Here is an 18,695-nt window from a genome sequence, read left to right as displayed (position 1 = left end):
AGGTATGATGTAACACAGGATGAACTGATCTTATTCAGCTAGCTTAGGCCTATATAGCTAGCTTATACAAGCTATTGTATATTAGCTTACACAATTTATAGATGTCAATAGAGGGCTGTAGGGTCAAGCTTCCGAGAACTAAGGTAAGGAAGTGGCAAGAGTCGTCAGAGGTGTAAGAATAACTAGGAGTACAAAACTAGGGTATTTGGTGCTGAGGGATGCAGGGGCGAAAATCTGATATCAACTTTGGAGGGGACAATTACATTACATTTTCTCAAGAGCAATTCCTGAGGGGGACACCAAAAGTAGTGCTGTAACACATAGCCTACGTTTAATATGGTAAATGTATATTGAGGAACCAAAGAAATAAGGTGTTTGCCGTACTCCTAACTACCGGTACGCAAAACTACACAACTAATCACAACAGCAATACCATTGCCTTTAACAAATCTTAGTTCAGTCACCAGTTTAAGTTGAGAGTGGGGGTATCCATGGCATTTTCCAATTATGTTCCTATTTTACAAGTAAAAAAAATTGAGAACCTTTCATAATGTTGCCAAAAAATTGTTCATACAAAATGTATTCTGTTCATCTCCATTTATTAATGTAGAAAGTGAAAGCAGCTCTGGATATCATTTTTATGGGCAAAAAATGAGCAAAACAATCACAAGCCTTCTAATGATCTCCATGGGCCTCCATGGTATTTCCCAGTTCAAAATGTGAATGCATTCAACTCATATTTAAAACTTCACAACTGGCAATTACCACCTTCCCAACTGGTTATGAATGCAGCATAAGGATTTAATTGATGCCTTATCATTGGCTGTGAATATTAGATAACAGCATTGTCAAGCAAATGTGTGGAAGGTCAGTAGGTATCTGGGTAGTGAAGGGAGGGATGGGGTTCCGTTGACAAGGCTGAGGTGGGGTCATTTTGGATTGGGAAGTTGGTTAGTGTTAGTGGGGAAACACCCAGATGGGAGGTGTGAGGAATGTGGGGTTAGCTACCTGCAGATTCAGGTAGCTAACCTGGTTGGTTGGTTAGCTACCTGCAGATTCATGCAGGGTAGTAACGTTATGAGTTGGGATTATGGTTAATTGTTTAGCTAGCTGGCTAGCTACATGTCTAAACAAAAGACTCCTCTATGCAAGTAACCCTGTCAATAGAATGTTCATGATGTCACTGCAACAACTGTCAATAGATGTAGCTGGTAAATTTGCTCTGGCTATCTACTCTGATTTCAGAGCACTCGTCTGAGTGTGCTAGAGTGCAGAATAACTGACAAATTTACGAATTCTCAACATCCGTTGAATATGGCCGGTGTCAGTAAACGTTGGTAAAAAAGCGCCATTAAATTGTTGCCAGCAGCACAGTTGCAGTCACCAACGCTCTGAATAACGTAAAAACAGCCTAACCAGCTCTGCTAGGTCAAGTAAACTGGTTCCCTCATTTGAGTCTGGAAGTAGCTAGAAAGCTAGCCAACGTTAGCCAGTTAGCTTAGGTGCTTGACTGCTATTGTTAGGTCAGAACGCTCAGATCTGAGAGCAAAACGCTCTGAATTTACAAACGGACAATCTGACAACGCTCTGAGTTTACAAATGCCCAGAGCACACTCTGGCACTCCAGATTGAATAAACCAGCCTTTAGTCTTGAAATCTTTGGTTGTTTACTATGTGGCCTCACATGTAAATCCCTAAAGAGCTGGTTGGGGCTAAAGTTTAAGAGGGTGTGAACGATGCTGAATGGGTGTAGACAAAGAAGAGCTATCCAGTTGGTGTACCAAAATATTCAAGGACCATTTTCTCAAACGTGAGGTTACAAATGTATCAACTTTCAAAGCAGAATTACTTTTACATTGTTCCTCTACTGTAGTGTATGATATACCATTTTCTAGCTCTGAGGCTTTACTTTTATCCAATGTAAAAAACACAATTTTCACATTTTGCTACCGAATCGAGCTGGTCGGTCACAAATGTGTAATTCGCACTCCGACCTGAGAAAGGCAGCAATACAGCGTCTATTCTGTCGGAAACGCAGAAGAAGAATAACAACAACCGTTTTTAGCTTACAAATAGGGCACATCGTTCGTGTTGTGTTATTGTATAGACTTTTATATTAACTATGTCGATTTAGCTCACATTTGCAACAACGTAACGTATTAGCTACTATTGTCGTTCGGACGTTTTTATCCCTGTACACTACCATGCAGCTGTTAAACTAGCTTGAGTCGTGGAGTACAGAAGCGAGTTTCTCAAAACAAAGCACTTGTTTTTAAACGTTGACGGTATTGTTATTTAAGTCTTCTTGTCGTGTGTCATCCGTCCCCAATGGGGTTCAATAAGACGTACATCAGTATCGGGTATGCCTCTTTGGGCATGCTTATAGGATTCTCTGCGTTTCTCGTGTGGAACATCGCGTACAAACAATCATGGACAGCTGCAATGGGAGGATTATCAGGTAAAGTATTAGCCAGAATGTAAACAATTATTTATTTTGTGAATGAGGCTGCAGACATGATGTAACATTATAGCTTTTGCAATATTTCCAGGATGCAATTGTCCATCTGACTCGCATGAACTGGATATTGACACAGTGTCGGTACCCATCTCATGTTACAAGTGTTACTGTCCTCGAGTTTGGAGTGACACATGTTTAGAAGCCCACACTTGAATGTATTTTTCCAAAAGAAAATGGAACGTTAACTACAGAATGTTGCAGATATCATGCAGATATCATTTAGCAGTTTTAAAGCAAATTTTATTGCAATTCAAACGTTTTGCCATGTATAATGTGTATTCGAGTGACTCGCACATTACTACAAAACCTATGGGCAAATAAAAAAACCTAGCCAAAAACGTTAATGTATAGAGCATCCGTCCCTCTCCTCGCGCTACCTGGGCTCGAACCAGGGACCCTCTGCACACATCAAGAACTGCCTCCCATGAAGCGCCGTTACCCATCGCGCCACGAAAGTCACAGCTCTTGCAGAGCAAGGGGAACAATTACTTCAAGTTCTCAGAGCGAGTGACGTCACCGATTGAAACGTTATTAGCGCGCACCCCGCTAACCAGCTAGCCATTTCACATCGGTTACATTAGCTGACATGGGCTTGTTGATCTGGACATTTCTGAGTTATAAATGGCTCTCTAAGGTCTGCAATGACTGACATGACAAGAGGAAAACTGATGATGCACTACCCAATTTTGAAATTTCACCCTGTGCATTTTACAATTACAACTTTCAAGAGTAAGTTGAAAGCCTTCCTGGTTAACCTGGAATGTTGGATGTTCCTGATGCTAAAACAACACTGGTCAAAAACCTGTCAGGTGTCAACTCAAACTGTACTGTATTTCTGCTTACACAGCCTTTTTAAACAGTCTCCTCAGATGAACTTGGCACACAAGTCCTGCTACTCATCCCATTGGAAGTTATCTCCGCATCACCATTACAATTTGCTGACCTGATAAGAGTGGAAGCCTGCGCCTACCATAAAGCAATTAAACTTTCAAGTACCGTAAATTCCGGACTATAAGCCGCAACTTTTTTCCCACGCTTTGAACATCGCGGCTTAAACAATGACGCGGCTAATATATGGATTTTTACCCTCTTTCAATTTTTTTATCTCCAAAAAAACACATTCTGTGACGTGCTCAGTTTTTTGGGCGGCATGAAGCTTTCATTAGACCAATGAAATTGCCGAACGGGTTAAGGTCAAACAACTTTTTTGTTTACTGTTTTGATTAAATTGAGCGCTCTCAAACTTCCCATCATTCTGATTACGGTAGTCATTTTGTCACCCTCATCATGGCAAAGACACGGAGAAATGCATATGATGCAGCTTTCAAGTTGATGGCGATTGATCTGGCTGTTGGAAAAGGAAATAGAGCTGCTGCACGGGAGCTTGGTCTTAATGAGTCGATGTTAAGAAGTTGGAAACAGCAGCGTGAGGAATTGACTCAGTGCAAAAAGACAACTAAAGGTTACTGCTAATTTTTTATTTTTTGTTACAAGCCGTGTTTCGTTAAAGCCTGTGTAAAGTTCATTTGTTTCAATGTACCGGAAGACACATGCGGCTTATAGACATGTGCGGCTTATTTATGTTCAAAATAATATATTTTTTAATTCAGTGGGTGCGGCTTATATTCAGGTGCGCTTAATAGTCCGGAAATTACGGTATTGAACATTGGCTACACTGCAGTCGGAGGATCATTAAGGCCTAGTTACCAACCATGCATAGTAATTGTACAATAAAGAAATGTACTTTATAATTAGGGAACTATATTGCCTAGTATTATTTATGTGTTTTTTATTTTATAATGTGGTGTAAAACACAGGTATTGACAGTGTAATGCTAAGAGCACCCCTTTTGTCAGTTATGTAGTGACCTAGTTAATTAGTGGTGCGTTTGTGGCTGTGGACTTTGAGCTCTCATTAGTTCATCCTCCCAGGTCAGCAAGTTGATATCTGTGTGACTTTTCTCTCTCTTCATTGTTGTAAACTTCTCATACTTCTTCTTCGAACAGAATAGTAGCTGCAGATGCCTATTTAGTGATGTATTTAGTAATATATTTGTATTGTATTATAGCGACCCGCTATGTGTTAGGGTATTAGTTGGTTGTGTTGTACTTACCAGTACCCAGTGTTCGCAGGGTCCGACATGCCAATCAACCTGCTATCTGCCAATCACGGGAATGCCTGGAATGTTCTGATGCCGGGCATCCTGGTGGTTGGTGGAGTGGCATGGAGGGGGGTTGGGCAGGGGGATGGAGCATTGCAAGTTAAGACCAGGTTTAGCCGTTGTTCTATCTCTTACGTCTGGTCTTCACAAGAGAAGGTCACGTTGTTTTATAGGCTATCTTTCATTTATTTGGCGTGGGCTACGGCCAAACAGTAGCCTGTGTGAAGTTGGGTTAATAAACCGTCAATTCGTCACCTCAATCCTCTGTCTGTACAATTGTTCCTTTATGATCTAGTCTGGTCATTACAATATGTATATTTCACATACAGTGTACATTGTGCTGTTGTTAAATCCATGATTTCAATCTAACATGAAGGCAAATTACTTTTTATAAAGTGCGCTGTCATTAATGTTCCAAAGGCCAAATCCACTTTTTTTCTTGTGGGGTCATGATAGCAGCATGTGATGTGTGGTGCCTGTGCCAATAGGCGTGTGCTTGGTCATATGATTGTAAACCATGAGATGGGGAAATTAGTGGGGTCAGCATGGCAGATTGACACAGCAGAATAAGACAAGCCTTCTCTGTATCAGAGCATGAAGTCTGATACCAACAGGCTCAGAGACAGTTTCTATCTACAAGCAATCAGACTGCTTAACTCTTGAAATGGACTGACCAGCTGCACTCCTTAGCACACACGCACACACTCACACAGATATAGACTTTCACACATACATATACATTCATGCTACACACACATCACAGCTGCTGCTATCAGACTCTTATTGCCACCCCCCGCTGTTCTCCAAAACGTGTAAATGTTGGACAATAAATGGTGCCTTCCTGTATTATACTTATGCTAAAATGTTTATTCTATCCTGCTGAGGCATTGTTCGTATTCTTATATTTTATTTCTTATTGTTGTTTATTTGTTGAGAAGGGAACCTGCAAGTAAGCATTTCATTGGACGGTGTATACCATGTGTATACCGTACATACGACTAATAAAACTTGAAGCTCCCTCTAACAATTGAACTTAGTAGCTTTTCTGTATCCCAATTCTCTACACTTTCCCCCAAAAACTCCCCATCATTGATTTAAAAGCTTTGGATTGTTGTAAGCATTGGTAGGAGGGAGTTTCCACCATTTGTTAAATCCACGACAGGAAGTGTGCAAGTGCACACTTCAGGAAAAGGGTGGAGAATCAAGACTCAGCCCTAATCACTATCTGACTATGCTTGAAAGAAAGCCAGTATGGTACTTTCAAACCTCAAACACTGTTAAAACTTTTTAACCCCCAACCCTGAAGAGAGAACATAAAGTTTATGTAGACTACTTCCTCATTAGTTCTGGGCCTGTATTCAAAACATGTGTCAGTGGGTTATGATCCAGGATCTGGTCGTCCCTGTCTATATACACTTATTTTTTACTAGAGCTGGGATTTGCCAGGGACCTCACAATACGATATTATCGTGATACTTAAGGTGTGTTCGTAAATTCACTCTGGAGTGCCAGAGTGCGCTTTGGGCGTTCGTAAATTCAGAGTGTTTATTTTTGGCTGGGTCTGTTTCTCTAACTTGTTTTGTACAATGGCATTTTGTACTGGAGTGAACAAAACTTTTGTTTGGCCGAGGAGTAGGGTTGAGCTGAGCGTTCTGACCTCAGCTTGGCTGCTTGACTGCGTTGTAACTGGCTAAAGTTGACTGGCTTGCTAGCTACTTTCAGACACAAATGAGAGAACCTCACTCTGACCATTTTACTCGCCCTAGCATAGCTGGTTAGGCTGTTATCTAGAGCGCTGGTGACGAACTGTGCTGCTGGCAACAATTTAATAGCGTTTTTCTTCTGACGTTTACTGAAACCAGTCATATTCAATGGGTGTTGCACGTTTGTAAATTCATCAGTTATTCTGCGCTCTGGGACACTCAGACGAGAGTGCTCTGAAATCGGAGTAGATATCCAGAGGGAATTTACGAATGCACCCTTAGATGCAGATTCTATATGTATTGTGATTCTCACGATTCAATATGTATTGTGATTTGATACTGTGGTTTTATTGCGGTTTGATGTTCCAAACATATTGCTCACGGTATGTCTGCTGCAGAGGGACAAGAGAGAGCCATGAGAAAACAAGTTTTGATCGGTCATGGAAATAAAAGTGCTGAACACTTTTTTTTTTTTCCCAAATTTTTTTTCTCCCAATTTAAAAAGAAGATGGAGAACAAACTATGAAGGAGAAATACTGGCGTTTTGGTACAGGTACAGCCAACTAGCACACAAATAATATTGCGATATTGTCGATACGATATATACCGTCTAAAATAATATCCCAATATGTAACTATTACTATTTACACTTATTCATGATGATCTAAAAGGTAAGACTGTTTTCTATAGGCCTGTCAACAGTACTCCTACGTTGAGACTCGTTGTGAATATGGCCCTTAACATTGCCACTTTGTCCTACCTAGCATGCCCAATGAGTAAGGACAGTTCAAATATTGTGTAAGAAATGGTGAAAGGGGATTCACGAAGGATAGTGCTATACGTTGTCAAATGGACTTGTTATGAAGCTGACACCGTAAAAGAGGAACATGGAGTGAGTGACAACAGTTTGAATTGAGACACAAATGACACAGCAAAACGTTATGTGCTGTGTCAGAATATGTTCGCCCCTAACACATCTCCACACAATAACAAATAGTAGCCTAACCTCAATGGCCATGTACTCTTATCTCCACCAGCACAGCAAGAAGAGGACCGGCCACCCCTCAGAGCCTGGTTCCTCTCTAGGTTTCTTCCTAGGTTCCTACCTTTCTAGGGAGTTTATCCCTAGCCATTGTGCCTCTACATCTGTATTGCTTGCTCTTTGGGGTTTTAGGCTGGGTTTCTGCATAAGCACTTTGTGACATCTGCTGATGTAAAAAGGGCTTTATAAATACATTTGATTCATTGAATGCAGTTCAAGATTTTATAACAAAGAGGAAATCTTCATCCTCAAATTCTTTCAATTAAATACTTAAGAAAGTTACTTAGTGCTTGTCTCATCATGTCAGGAATTTGACTCAAAGTGTAAGGATTTTGAACAACCAGCCACTGACTGTCTGTGTTTCTGTGTCTCTTCCCCCTCAGGTGTGCTGGCTTTCTGGGCCCTCATCACCCACATCATGTACCTGCAGGACTACTGGCGCACCTGGCTGAAGGGCCTCAAGTTCTTCCTCTTCATGGGAGTCTTCTTCGCCCTTCTGGCAGTGGTGGCCTTCATCACCTTCCTCTCCCTCGCCATCACCAACAAAGAGTGTGAGTCTCTCACACACACACTCCATTCACTCTCTCATTCCTTCACTCCTTCTTTGATCCTAATTTGCTTCTCATCTGCCCTTCACTTGCTCTACTGTTCATTCTCTAATCACTGTTTTTCATATAAGGCTGAAGTCATCTGTGTAAACTGCTGACCTAGACACTTGCGTAAAATCCGAGCACAAACAAATATGCACAAATAAGCTAGCGAACGTCCTTGGCTGCTATGATAGCCAGTTAGCTAGCTAGGCAATGAGAGCCAACATAAGACTGTAAAGTTAGCAAACGTTAGATGGGTAACGTTAGCTTGCTTATCCAAAGTCTAGCAGTTGGCCTCTGTAGCTAGCTAACACCAGTCAGCTGAAAGCTAGCCAGCTAACGAACAGGAAAGAAAGGCAGCAAGCTATATTTGGTCATGGAATTACTTAAGCCATTAGTTAGCTAGAACCAAACAACAACAGTTGACCTTGACACAGAAGTCAGCTCGCGTTAGCTAGCTCACGTCCAAATGCCAGTCCTACATTTTTCCACAAAACATCGCTCACTAGCTACATCAGTTCAAACCAACTCTAAACTTTAGGCAAATTGTCACGGTGCTAGCTTACAATGCATGCAATGGGCTTTTGCAACACTAGCTAGCTACCTACTCCATAGTCCAAGGTGCTGTAAGAGCTAGCCACATTTCACTGTTGGAACACAATTCAAACTGTAGCTGAGAAAAAAAAGGGCTATGACTTAACCTTCAAAATGTTATGACTTAACCATTTTCTTTTACTTTGCATTCAACGGGAATTGAGTAATATTTTGCGATATAAGAGGTTTGCTGTGTCTGTCAGTGTAGTGTCCAGAGCATGGAGGCGCTACCAGGAGACAGGCCAGTACATCAGGAGATGTGGAGGAGGCCGTAGGAGGGCAACAACCCAGCAGCAGGACCGCTACCTCCGCCTTTGTGCAAGGAGGAGCAGGAGGAGCACTGCCAGAGCCCTGCAAAATGACCTCCAGCAGGCCACAAATGTGCATGTGTCTGCTCAAACGGTCAGAAACAGACTCCATGAGGGTGGTATGAGGGCCCGACGTCCACAGGTGGGGGTTGTCCTGACAGCCCAACACCGTGCAGGACGTTTGGTATTTGCCAGAGAACACCAAGATTGGCAAATTCGTCACTGGTGCCCTGTGCTCTTCACAGATGAAAGCAGGTTCACACTGAGCACATGTGACAGACGTGACAGAGTCTGGAGACGCCGTGGAGAACGTTCTGCTGCCTGCAACATCCTCCAGCATGACCGGTTTGGCGGTGGGTCAGTCATGGTGTGGGGTGGCATTTCTTTGGGGGGCCGCACAGCCCTCCATGTGCTCGCCAGAGGTAGCCTGACTGCCATTAGGTACTGAGATGAGATCCTCAGACCCCTTGTGAGGCCATATGCTGGTGCGGTTGGCCCTGGGTTCCTCCTAATGCAAGACAATGCTAGACCTCATGTGGCTGGAGTGTGTCAGCAGTTCCTGCAAGAGGAAGGCATTGATGCTATGGACTGGCCCGCCCATTCCCCAGACCTGAATCCAATTGAGCACATCTGGGACATCATGTCTCGCTCCATCCACCAACGCCACGTTGCACCACAGACTGTCCAGGAGTTGGCGGATGCTTTAGTCCAGGTCTGGGAGGAGATCCCTCAGGAGACCATCCGCCACCTCATCAGGAGCATGCCCAGGCGTTGTAGGGAGGTCATACAGGCACGTGGAGGCCACACACACTACTGAACCTCATTTTGACTTCTTTTAAGGACATTACATCAAAGTTGGATCAGCCTGTAGTGTGGTTTTCCACTTTAATTTTGAGTGTGACTCCAAATCCAGACCTCCATGGGTTGATAAATTGGATTTCCATTGATTATTTTTGTGTGATTTTGTTGTCAGCACATTCAACTATGTAAAGAAAAAAGTATTTAATAAGATGATTTCTTTCATTCAGATCTAGGATGTGTTGTTTAAGTGTTCCCTTTATTTTTTGGAGCAGTATATATAGGCCTATTGTAAATGTGTATTATTATTATCATAGCATCACCATCTTTATTGCAACATGAAATACAAATGCACACAACTTTAAGCTACATATTTATTTTCACATAGGTAATGAAACTGCCCATTGATCCGCACAGCAATTGATAAAACAGGACCATGTTTGCTAGTGTTTCTGAGCTTATGTGAATATTACACAGGTAAGCTAACGGTTCCAGAAATCAGGAATGCAGACAGGCTCTGTAGACCTCTAAAAGAGTGACTGTATCCAACAAACATAACAACAGGTTATGTTGGGTGCCTACTGACCCCAAAAATATGTTATGAAATATCAATTTTTCTAAATTACATGTATTGCTAAAATAAAAGTTTTAATGAAATACAGGCAGGCACCACATTACTACAAGACAAAACAGCTTGCTCAATTAAGAGTGATGGTCTTGTAAGTATAAAAGAAAAGCTTGCTTTTGTATAATTTTAAAACGCTTGAACTGGTATTGGAATGGGATGTGTGAAGAATCAAATACTTTAACATGTATGCGGTTCAAGTCACATTATTGTGGCAGCACCTCCTCTAAGAGTAGGAATTAGGCTGTTTGAGAAGGTTTGAATCTTAAGCAACCTGCCTACACATTGTTTGAAGTACGATAGACCAACATAGCTGCTGTAGTAGGTCAAAACTTGCTCTGGAAAACCTTGGTAGAGCATGGGTGGAATAGTTATTGTGGTGCTTGTGAATTTCCTTTCTTTTTCGACTTCAGACCAATGCCTACTTCTCACTTAGCTTAGTTTTTTGTTTTTAGTTAAATCTATTTCCACACAAAATGACTGCTTCCCAGAGATTTTGTGCTGTGAAATCACATAAGTTCATGGGGTTATTCTATGTGAAATCCTTTGTGTATGTTACAAGCCTGAAGCTGTGGTCAGTTTTTCTACAGGAACCTTCATTGAGAAGTACCTGAGTCAATGAAATGTGTAACGGTGTGCCAATCAGGTCTTTTGCACTGAGTCCGCAAGACTCTAATATCTGTCATGTCTCTGTCATTTCCAGCACTGACTGACCCGAGGAGCCTGTTCCTGTCGGGCGTGTGGAGTTTAATGACCCTGAAGTGGTCCATCCTGCTGGCCCTCTACTCCCACCGCTACCGCAAAGAGTTTGCTGACATCAGCATCCTCAGTGACTTTTGATAAAGGCCATTGAACCCCTCTATAGTGAGGGAATGAGTACCATGATCTCCACCTATGCCCGAGCCTCCTTGTTTAGGTTACCCCCTCTTTTCCTATGTCTGTGAAATCAAATCAACGTTATTTTGTCACGTGCACAGGATACAATCGGTGTAAACAGTACAGTGAAATGCTTACCTGCAAGCTCTTCCTTAATAATGTATTATTCAATATCAAAGGGAAAGAAATAGAAAATCCACAATAGAATCTTAAAAAGCTCACAGAAATAGGGAATGCTCAGCGCCTGCTAGCCAGTCTATCCACAAGTTCATCCCTATTTTCTACTGTTTATGTATTTTACTGTCTTCCTATACATATGTATGTGACACTCTTGTCTGTGTTCCTGTTGTATGTCCTCTAAAGTTGTTTTAGTCATATGCCAATATCTCTCTTTTTATGAGATATGGGGTTCTTATTTGATGAATTAGTATCTAATCCTTGATGATCATGTACATCTACAATATACCTAGGATGTTTTATTTATATGTATATATATATATATATACTTATATATATATAGTATATATACTATATATATATACTTTCTCTCTGATTTATTTGTGGTTATGATACAAAATTGATTTCCGTTCTCTTGCCACAAGGGGGCGTCACTCCATCATGTGTTGGCTGTTGGAAAATGTTTTTAGATGTAATCCTATCTCAGATTTCATCTCAGTCTAGTATAACTGTACTCTACCTGCACAAATCATAGAACATCAATTCTAGACAACAATAGGACACGTCACAGGCATGTTTGGGAAATCCAAGTGGTCGGATTTTAGTATGACTCTGTTCTGTGTTATCCGTTTTTGCACTTTGTTCTTGGGTTCATAAAAACTTACTGTCACCTGTAGTCAGTATATGTGACGAAGCCACTACATTTAGTTTGTTGGGTCTCAACACTATTTGGAAACACTTTACTTAATGCTGACAGGTATAATGCATTTTTTTATGCAGTTATGATAAGTCTTACAAAGCATTATAAGACTTGTTTGACTCCCCCCCCCTCCCTATAAAGTCTTATAGCATTATACCTGCCAGTGTTAGCCACTTTCACAGCATCCCACCACCACTGACTGTATAAAATGACTATATGAAGAAAGATTGTACTACCATCCCATAATGTAAGAACAACTGCTTTTACAACAGTTGCAAGTTCATTTCAAATGTCTCTTTAGTACTTGTCGTATTTGAATGGAGATATTTTGTAGCATTTTTATTATTGCCATGATGGGAAGTTGTCAACAAAGTGAGCAAAGACCGAACCAATGATGTCACAAGTGTGAGAAGGACCATTGGGGCTTAATAATATGAGCCTTTGACCAATTTTATTCCGGTAAATGCTTTGACTCCCAACACAAGGACCCGAGTCCGAAAAGGTACCCTACTCCCTATATAGTGCACTACAGACGGACCTAGGACTAATTACGTGAATGCTTCAGTAATCATAAACATTTTTTTGTTGCTTCTCAGATCCAAAATATTGGTGATGATCATACTGCTGCCTGTGGAGATTAATTTGATCCTGTTCTTCCTTTTTCCTTTTTAAAAGTCTGTTGTTTCTATGTGAGCTACCACATGTAGCATATTGTAATAATGAAACATGAAATGATGTATATCCACTTGCGTGTGTGTAGGAATTTATGTCTGTTGTACAGGTATGAATGTGAGAGCCATATTAATAAAATATAATTGTAGGACAGCCGTTTTTATTGCGTTGGTAGTACGACTCCTTGCTGTCCCCAGTCCACCTGGCCGTGCTGCTGCTCCAGTTTCAACTGTTCTGCCTGCGGCTATGGAACCCTGACCTGTTCACCGGACGTGCTTGTTGCACCCTCGACAACTACTATGATTATTATTATTTGACCATGCTGGTCATTTATGAACATTTTAACATTTTAACATTTTGACCATGTTCTGTTATAATATCCACCCTGCACAGCCAGAAGAGGACTGGCCACCCCTCATAGCCTGGTTCCTCTCTAGGTTTCTTCCTAGGTTTTTGGCCTTTCTAGGGAGTTTTTCCTAGGGAGTTTTTCCTAGCCACCGTGCTTCTTTCACATGCTTTGCTTGCTGTTTGGGGTTTTAGGCTGGGTTTCTGTACAGCACTTTGAGAATATCAGCTGATGTACGAAGGGCTATATAAAAATAAATTTGATTTGATTTGATCTCGTACAAAGTCATACATAACAGTTACAACCTTGTGTTGTACCTCAGATCAAATCAATTCAAATGTTATTGGTCACATACACATGGTTAGCAGATGTTAATGCGAGTGTAGCGAAATGCTTGTGCTTCTAGTTCCGACCATGCAGTAATATCTAACAAGTAATCTAACAATTCCACAACAACTACCTAATACACACAAGTGTAAAGGAAACTCCTCCGTTGTGCAATGTGAGTGTGTACTAGGCATCGGGCGAAGTGTCTATAGACTGATTTTACAAAGATGTGCTCTGTTCTTTTGAATTAGCTTTACTAGCAGATAGAAAGCACCCTCATCTTAGTGGTGTACTTTGAAGGAAAAGCTTAACTACATTGTGGAAGTGGTTGCTGTGGGGTGCCCCGGGAAGGGGTTTAATTGATGGAGGAAAAGTAGAACTGACCTCTAGCGCCTTATGTTTGGAAACAAACATCATAGGACTTGTCATGACATAACAGCCTTATTATAAGACATGAAGGCTCATACATGGTTATATGCAAGTTATAATGCATTATACCTGCAGGCTGTTACCCAGTGCTAAAGTAATTGTAAAGTGTTACCCAGATTTGTGTCTGTTAAACTGATAGAGGGAAAGTGGTTCATTTGAGTGATTATGCCACCTACAAAATCCAAATTGAACACCTGTGTGTATTTGTGGGGTGGAGATGTAGTATAGTTTCCATGATGGGGTTTCTCAGAAGGATTCTAGGAGGGGACGAGTGTCTGGGGAGCCCAGTGTCTTTTTTGAGGGAGTGAAACATTGTCATTTTTATTTAGCTCAGGCCAGCCGGGTCAGACCCCAGCGTTAGACTGGGATTTACACTGAGGTAGAGCCAGACATTTTCCCTCTCACCTAGCCCACATTATAAAAGAAAACACTCCATAGCACTACAGGCAATAGTAAACGCTCGGGCAATAACCTGCGCTTTGAAGTTTGCCAATTATTCAATCCGTCCACATTTGTATTTTGCTCCTTCAAAGGGGAGGTGGGGGGGATGCAAGGACTTTTGGTATATGGCTCGGTTTAGGCATCTGTATGATAAAAGAGACTTTGAAGTTTATATGAAAAATACGTAAAATTACATGTCTATGTAGATGTTGGTTACCTTGGTATAGTACTTTTTCTGGTGAGGTGATTGATGCAACAGATGCAAATGTTGGCAGATTGCCTACTTCTATTTGAATACAGATTTTTTTATATATCAAAATAGAAAAGCATATAGAGTGAAGGTAGCACAGAGATCTACCAATGATTTAATCATTAAGTATCTTCAACTGGGATCCTTTATGAGATACCATCATTATGTTTTGCTGCACTCATCTATATCTTTATTGCATCACATTGGTTTGTTTGCAAACCCTCCGAGTCATTTTGTATCAAGTTAATTGCAATGTTGTGGTTAAGTAGACATACAAACAAAATAATATGGTATCTCGCTTATTATAACGTTTTACATTAAGACACTGAAAAACAAGTCTCGTTACTTTCCAATGAACAAGCTTTAGGGTTTGGACCAAAATAGTTTATACTGTAGGCTGTAAAATGTGTGTGTTTTTGTGTGGTATGTAAAAAGGGGAGGGGTTACATTTTGTTATGGGACTCCTTTCCAGCGAAATCAAGGAAGGAAGTCATCTAGCACTTAACTGGTAGAGATAATGAAACTGAAAAGCACTAGCATCTAGCACTTAACTGGTAGAGATAATGAAACTGAAAAGCACTAGCATCTAGCACTTAACTGGTAGAGAGAATGAAACTGAAAAGCACTAGCATCTAGCACTTAACTGGTAGAGATAATGAAACTGAAAAGCACTAGCATCTAGCACTTAACTGGTAGAGATAATGAAACTGAAAAGCACTAGCATCTAGCACTTAACTGGTAGAGATAATGAAACTGAAAAGCACTAGCATCTAGCACTTAACTGGTAGAGATAATGAAACTGAAAAGCACTAGCATCTAGCACTTAACTGGTAGAGATAATGAAACTGAAAAGAGGAGAGTAAACTTAACTGGTAGAGATAATGAAACTGAAAAGAGGAGAGTAAACTTAACTGGTAGAGATAATGAAACTGAAAAGAGGAGAGTAAACTTAACTGGTAGAGATAATGAAACTGAAAAGAGGAGAGTAAACTTAACTGGTAGAGATAATGAAACTGAAAAGAGGAGAGTAAACTTGAAAAAGACAGAAATATTTAAAACCTCTCTTTGACAAAAAAAGAACAAAGATAAAAGTGAAACCTTATACGTGTCATTTCACACTACACATCTTAATCAAATGAATTCAAATAATGTTTAATAATCGGATATTTGATCATCATGTATTTGATTTATTTGAATCATTTTGTCAGACATACTTCAAACTTATTGTTAAATGCCAAACAGCAATTGCACCTGAAATGTTGATGAGCCGCCGATGACGACATATGCATAAAATGAAGTGATTAACTCTTCACTATAATACAGCGCAGATGGTACAGTAACAGTAGCCTTAACCTGTTCACCTTTTTCTTGTACTTAAACTTCATAATGTGGTAGCATCTATGTAGGGGTAGTCTAGAATTTATATGGCCATGTCCACATGATACCATAGGTATTGCCTTCTTTATAAGGTGAACACATTTATACATTTATTTATATAACCGTCTAAATATGAACAAGATTCTATATTGGTTGTGTGTTTTGGAAGTAAGTCTACATCTGTGTGACAGGAAAATTAATTGTGAGGAAAAAATATACTATTAGGAAAAGACCCATTCAGCCTCAAAGATACTTTGGTTTTATGAGTATTTATTTAAAAAAATTAAGTAAAGAGGGGAAAAAACATGAATGAAAAGCAAACATCTTGAATTAGTAAAGAACCAGATGGCTGCTTTGACGTTAAAAAGGCGTTTTGGCATTTTGGAGAAGGTAGTTTAGAAATGATTCCCGAGGAACTTCCGCAAAATGCAGTACAAAGCCCACAGATATTTAAGCAATATCCATAGCAATTATCTGTTTTATTTACAAACTGACACTTGTCTCTGGACTTTCGCTTATTTTACCCTTTCTCTTTCGTCTTCTTCTCCCTCTCTTTCACTGCTGTACCTCTCTCTCTCTCTCTCTCTCTCTCTCTCTCTCTCTCTCTCTCTCACTTTCTCTCTCTCTCTCTCTCTCTCACTTTCTCTCTCTCTCTCTCTCACTTTCTTTACAAGTAACATCAGGTGATTAAGCCCTTCAGTTGGCTGCAGTGCAGTAAGATGCCCGACCTTCAGGTTCAACCAATGTTTGCCTCTCCAACTCTTTTGTTTACTGTGTTAGTCTACCGGTGGACCACAGAACCTCACATCGGAAATATTTTATGAGACACATATTTGACGTTTTATAATACAATATGCCATGGCAGCAGCATTTTTTTTGTGGCTTCGCAGGGAGAACCAGTATCAGAACAGGGGATAAAAAATATATATCTTAGCCGAACATAACTTTGGTAAGGTCATCTAATTATAGTGGAATAATAGGGGGATTGATTCGACATGAAATGATTATGCTTTGTAGATAGCTACAGAGTTATGTTGATATTTCTGATACAATCCCACTGGGCACAGACATCAGTTCAAAGTCTAGTTTTGATTTACATTTGGTTGAATTGTTAACTGACGTGAATTTAATTTGAAATAAATAAAAATGTCATCATGACATTGGATTTAGGTTAAAAGTTGGGTGAAAAAAAGAAGAAATTCCCTTAACGTTGATGACATTTTGCAAATCCAATCAGTTTTCCTTATTGATTCAACATCATCACATAGCTTTTTTTGTTGAAATGATGTGGAAACAATTTTTTTGCCCAGTGGGATGGCTCTGTTCTGCAACCAGTGGTACAGAGGGCCTGGTCAGAGATATCTTTTATTTTACTAGGAAAGTCAGTTAAGAACAAATTATTATTTACAATGACAGCCTACCTCAGCCAAACTCTAACCCAGACAATGCTGGGCCAATTGTGCACCACCCAATCACAGCCAGTTGTGATACAGCCTGGAATCAAAACAGGATCTGTAGGGACACCTCTAGCGCTGAAATACAGTACCTTAGACCGCTGCGCCACTTCTGGGTTCACTCTGATTGGTTTGGAAGAGTTGGAAGTCATAGTTGCGTCCAGATTGAATGCCCAGCTCATGTTAATGTCTACCTCCAGTTGATCCATGTGTGATCCACCCACTCAATGCAACAGGGCATCTACTGACACGCCTACTCCTTGAGAGGTAGTAATAGATCACTGTCATGTCTGTGACCTAAGGTTACCTCAGTTGGATGCACCATCTATTGGAAGGGCCCAGAATGGGTTTTGGCACACCGTCGAGTTAGAAACCTGCACAAACTTTGATCTAAATCTACATGTTCTACATATCAATACCAATAGGCAATGTTAGCTGGCTGTGTTAGCTGGCTAAATGTGCTGTATGTCAAGTAATGATAGGACTTCTGGTGTGGATAAGTCTCTCCACACGTGTTCGGTCTACGCTCATTTCCTGACAGGTGTGAGGGTAGAGGACTTAGCCATGCTAATCTAGTCTAGCTTTCCCTACATAGTTCTGCTTGGCTGTGAGCTGGAGTTAGCCATGCTAGCCTAGTGTGCCCTATATAGTTCTTCTTGGCTGTGAACTCCACTGGTACTGTTTGCAATGTGCCATGGATGGACCCTGGGACTTAAACACTGTAATCAGAGCCAGTGCAGGATATTGGCCAAATTGCACATGAAAGCAGGGACATTTGAGGGAAGCTTGAGCACTAAATATTATGATAAATTATAGCGTAATATAGAGAGTTAAGTCTCAGGCAAACTGAAATAACACAGATTAGCATGCAATGGAGGAGAAAAAATGCTTTTAAAGCAGGATTGTTTTTTTATCTGTCTCAACAGAAAAATACCTTCAGGGGTTTTTTCTTTAGTGCTGCATTGCTCTGCCCACACACACAAACACGGCACAGTGACAATCCCTGTTTGTGTGTGTGTTTCGAAGGACCAGATTTGCCATAAGAATACATGGATTTAATTTCATCAGCCATCAAAAAGAAAAGGGGAGAAAATGGAAATGTTACATCTTTAATGTATACACACAAACAGATTGAGGCGACTTGCTGGCGGTTGAAGTGAATGGAAGTGGCCCCAGACCTGCCCTCTCTCCCAGCTTCAAACCCCTCAACCCCTCATTACTACCCATACTCTATATCTATATACATCACCCTTCCCCCTCGGTCCTGCACCTCCGTCCTTCACCCCCATGCACCCTCACCCTCCACC

General features: G+C 40.7%; 1 protein-coding gene across 1 annotated transcript; it reads left to right on the top strand.

Moving 5' to 3' along the window:
* The first annotated feature begins 2,019 nt into the window (after positions 1-2,019).
* LOC106583594 (heme transporter hrg1-A) lies at positions 2,020-12,917 on the top strand. Its single transcript, XM_045705445.1, has 3 exons — positions 2,020-2,458; positions 7,808-7,975; positions 11,043-12,917. Exons 1-3 carry the CDS (start codon positions 2,329-2,331, stop codon positions 11,177-11,179), a joined length of 435 nt encoding a protein of 144 aa, XP_045561401.1. The 5' UTR covers positions 2,020-2,328; the 3' UTR covers positions 11,180-12,917.
* The last annotated feature ends 5,778 nt before the right edge of the window (positions 12,918-18,695 follow it).

Source organism: Salmo salar, chromosome ssa22, assembly GCF_905237065.1.
Source record: "Salmo salar chromosome ssa22, Ssal_v3.1, whole genome shotgun sequence".
NCBI lineage: Eukaryota > Metazoa > Chordata > Actinopteri > Salmoniformes > Salmonidae > Salmo > Salmo salar.
This window is presented reverse-complemented; position numbering and strand designations above follow the sequence as displayed.

Excerpts from the sequence above, each read along its gene's own strand:
- LOC106583594 (XM_045705445.1), top strand. The coding sequence starts at position 2,329 with ATGGGGTTCAATAAGACGTACATCAGTATCGGGTATGCCTCTTTGGGC. Across the intron at positions 2,459-7,807 it reads TGCAATGGGAGGATTATCAG|GTGTGCTGGCTTTCTGGGCC; the intron begins GTAAAGTATTAG and ends CTTCCCCCTCAG. Across the intron at positions 7,976-11,042 it reads CGCCATCACCAACAAAGAGT|CACTGACTGACCCGAGGAGC; the intron begins GTGAGTCTCTCA and ends TGTCATTTCCAG.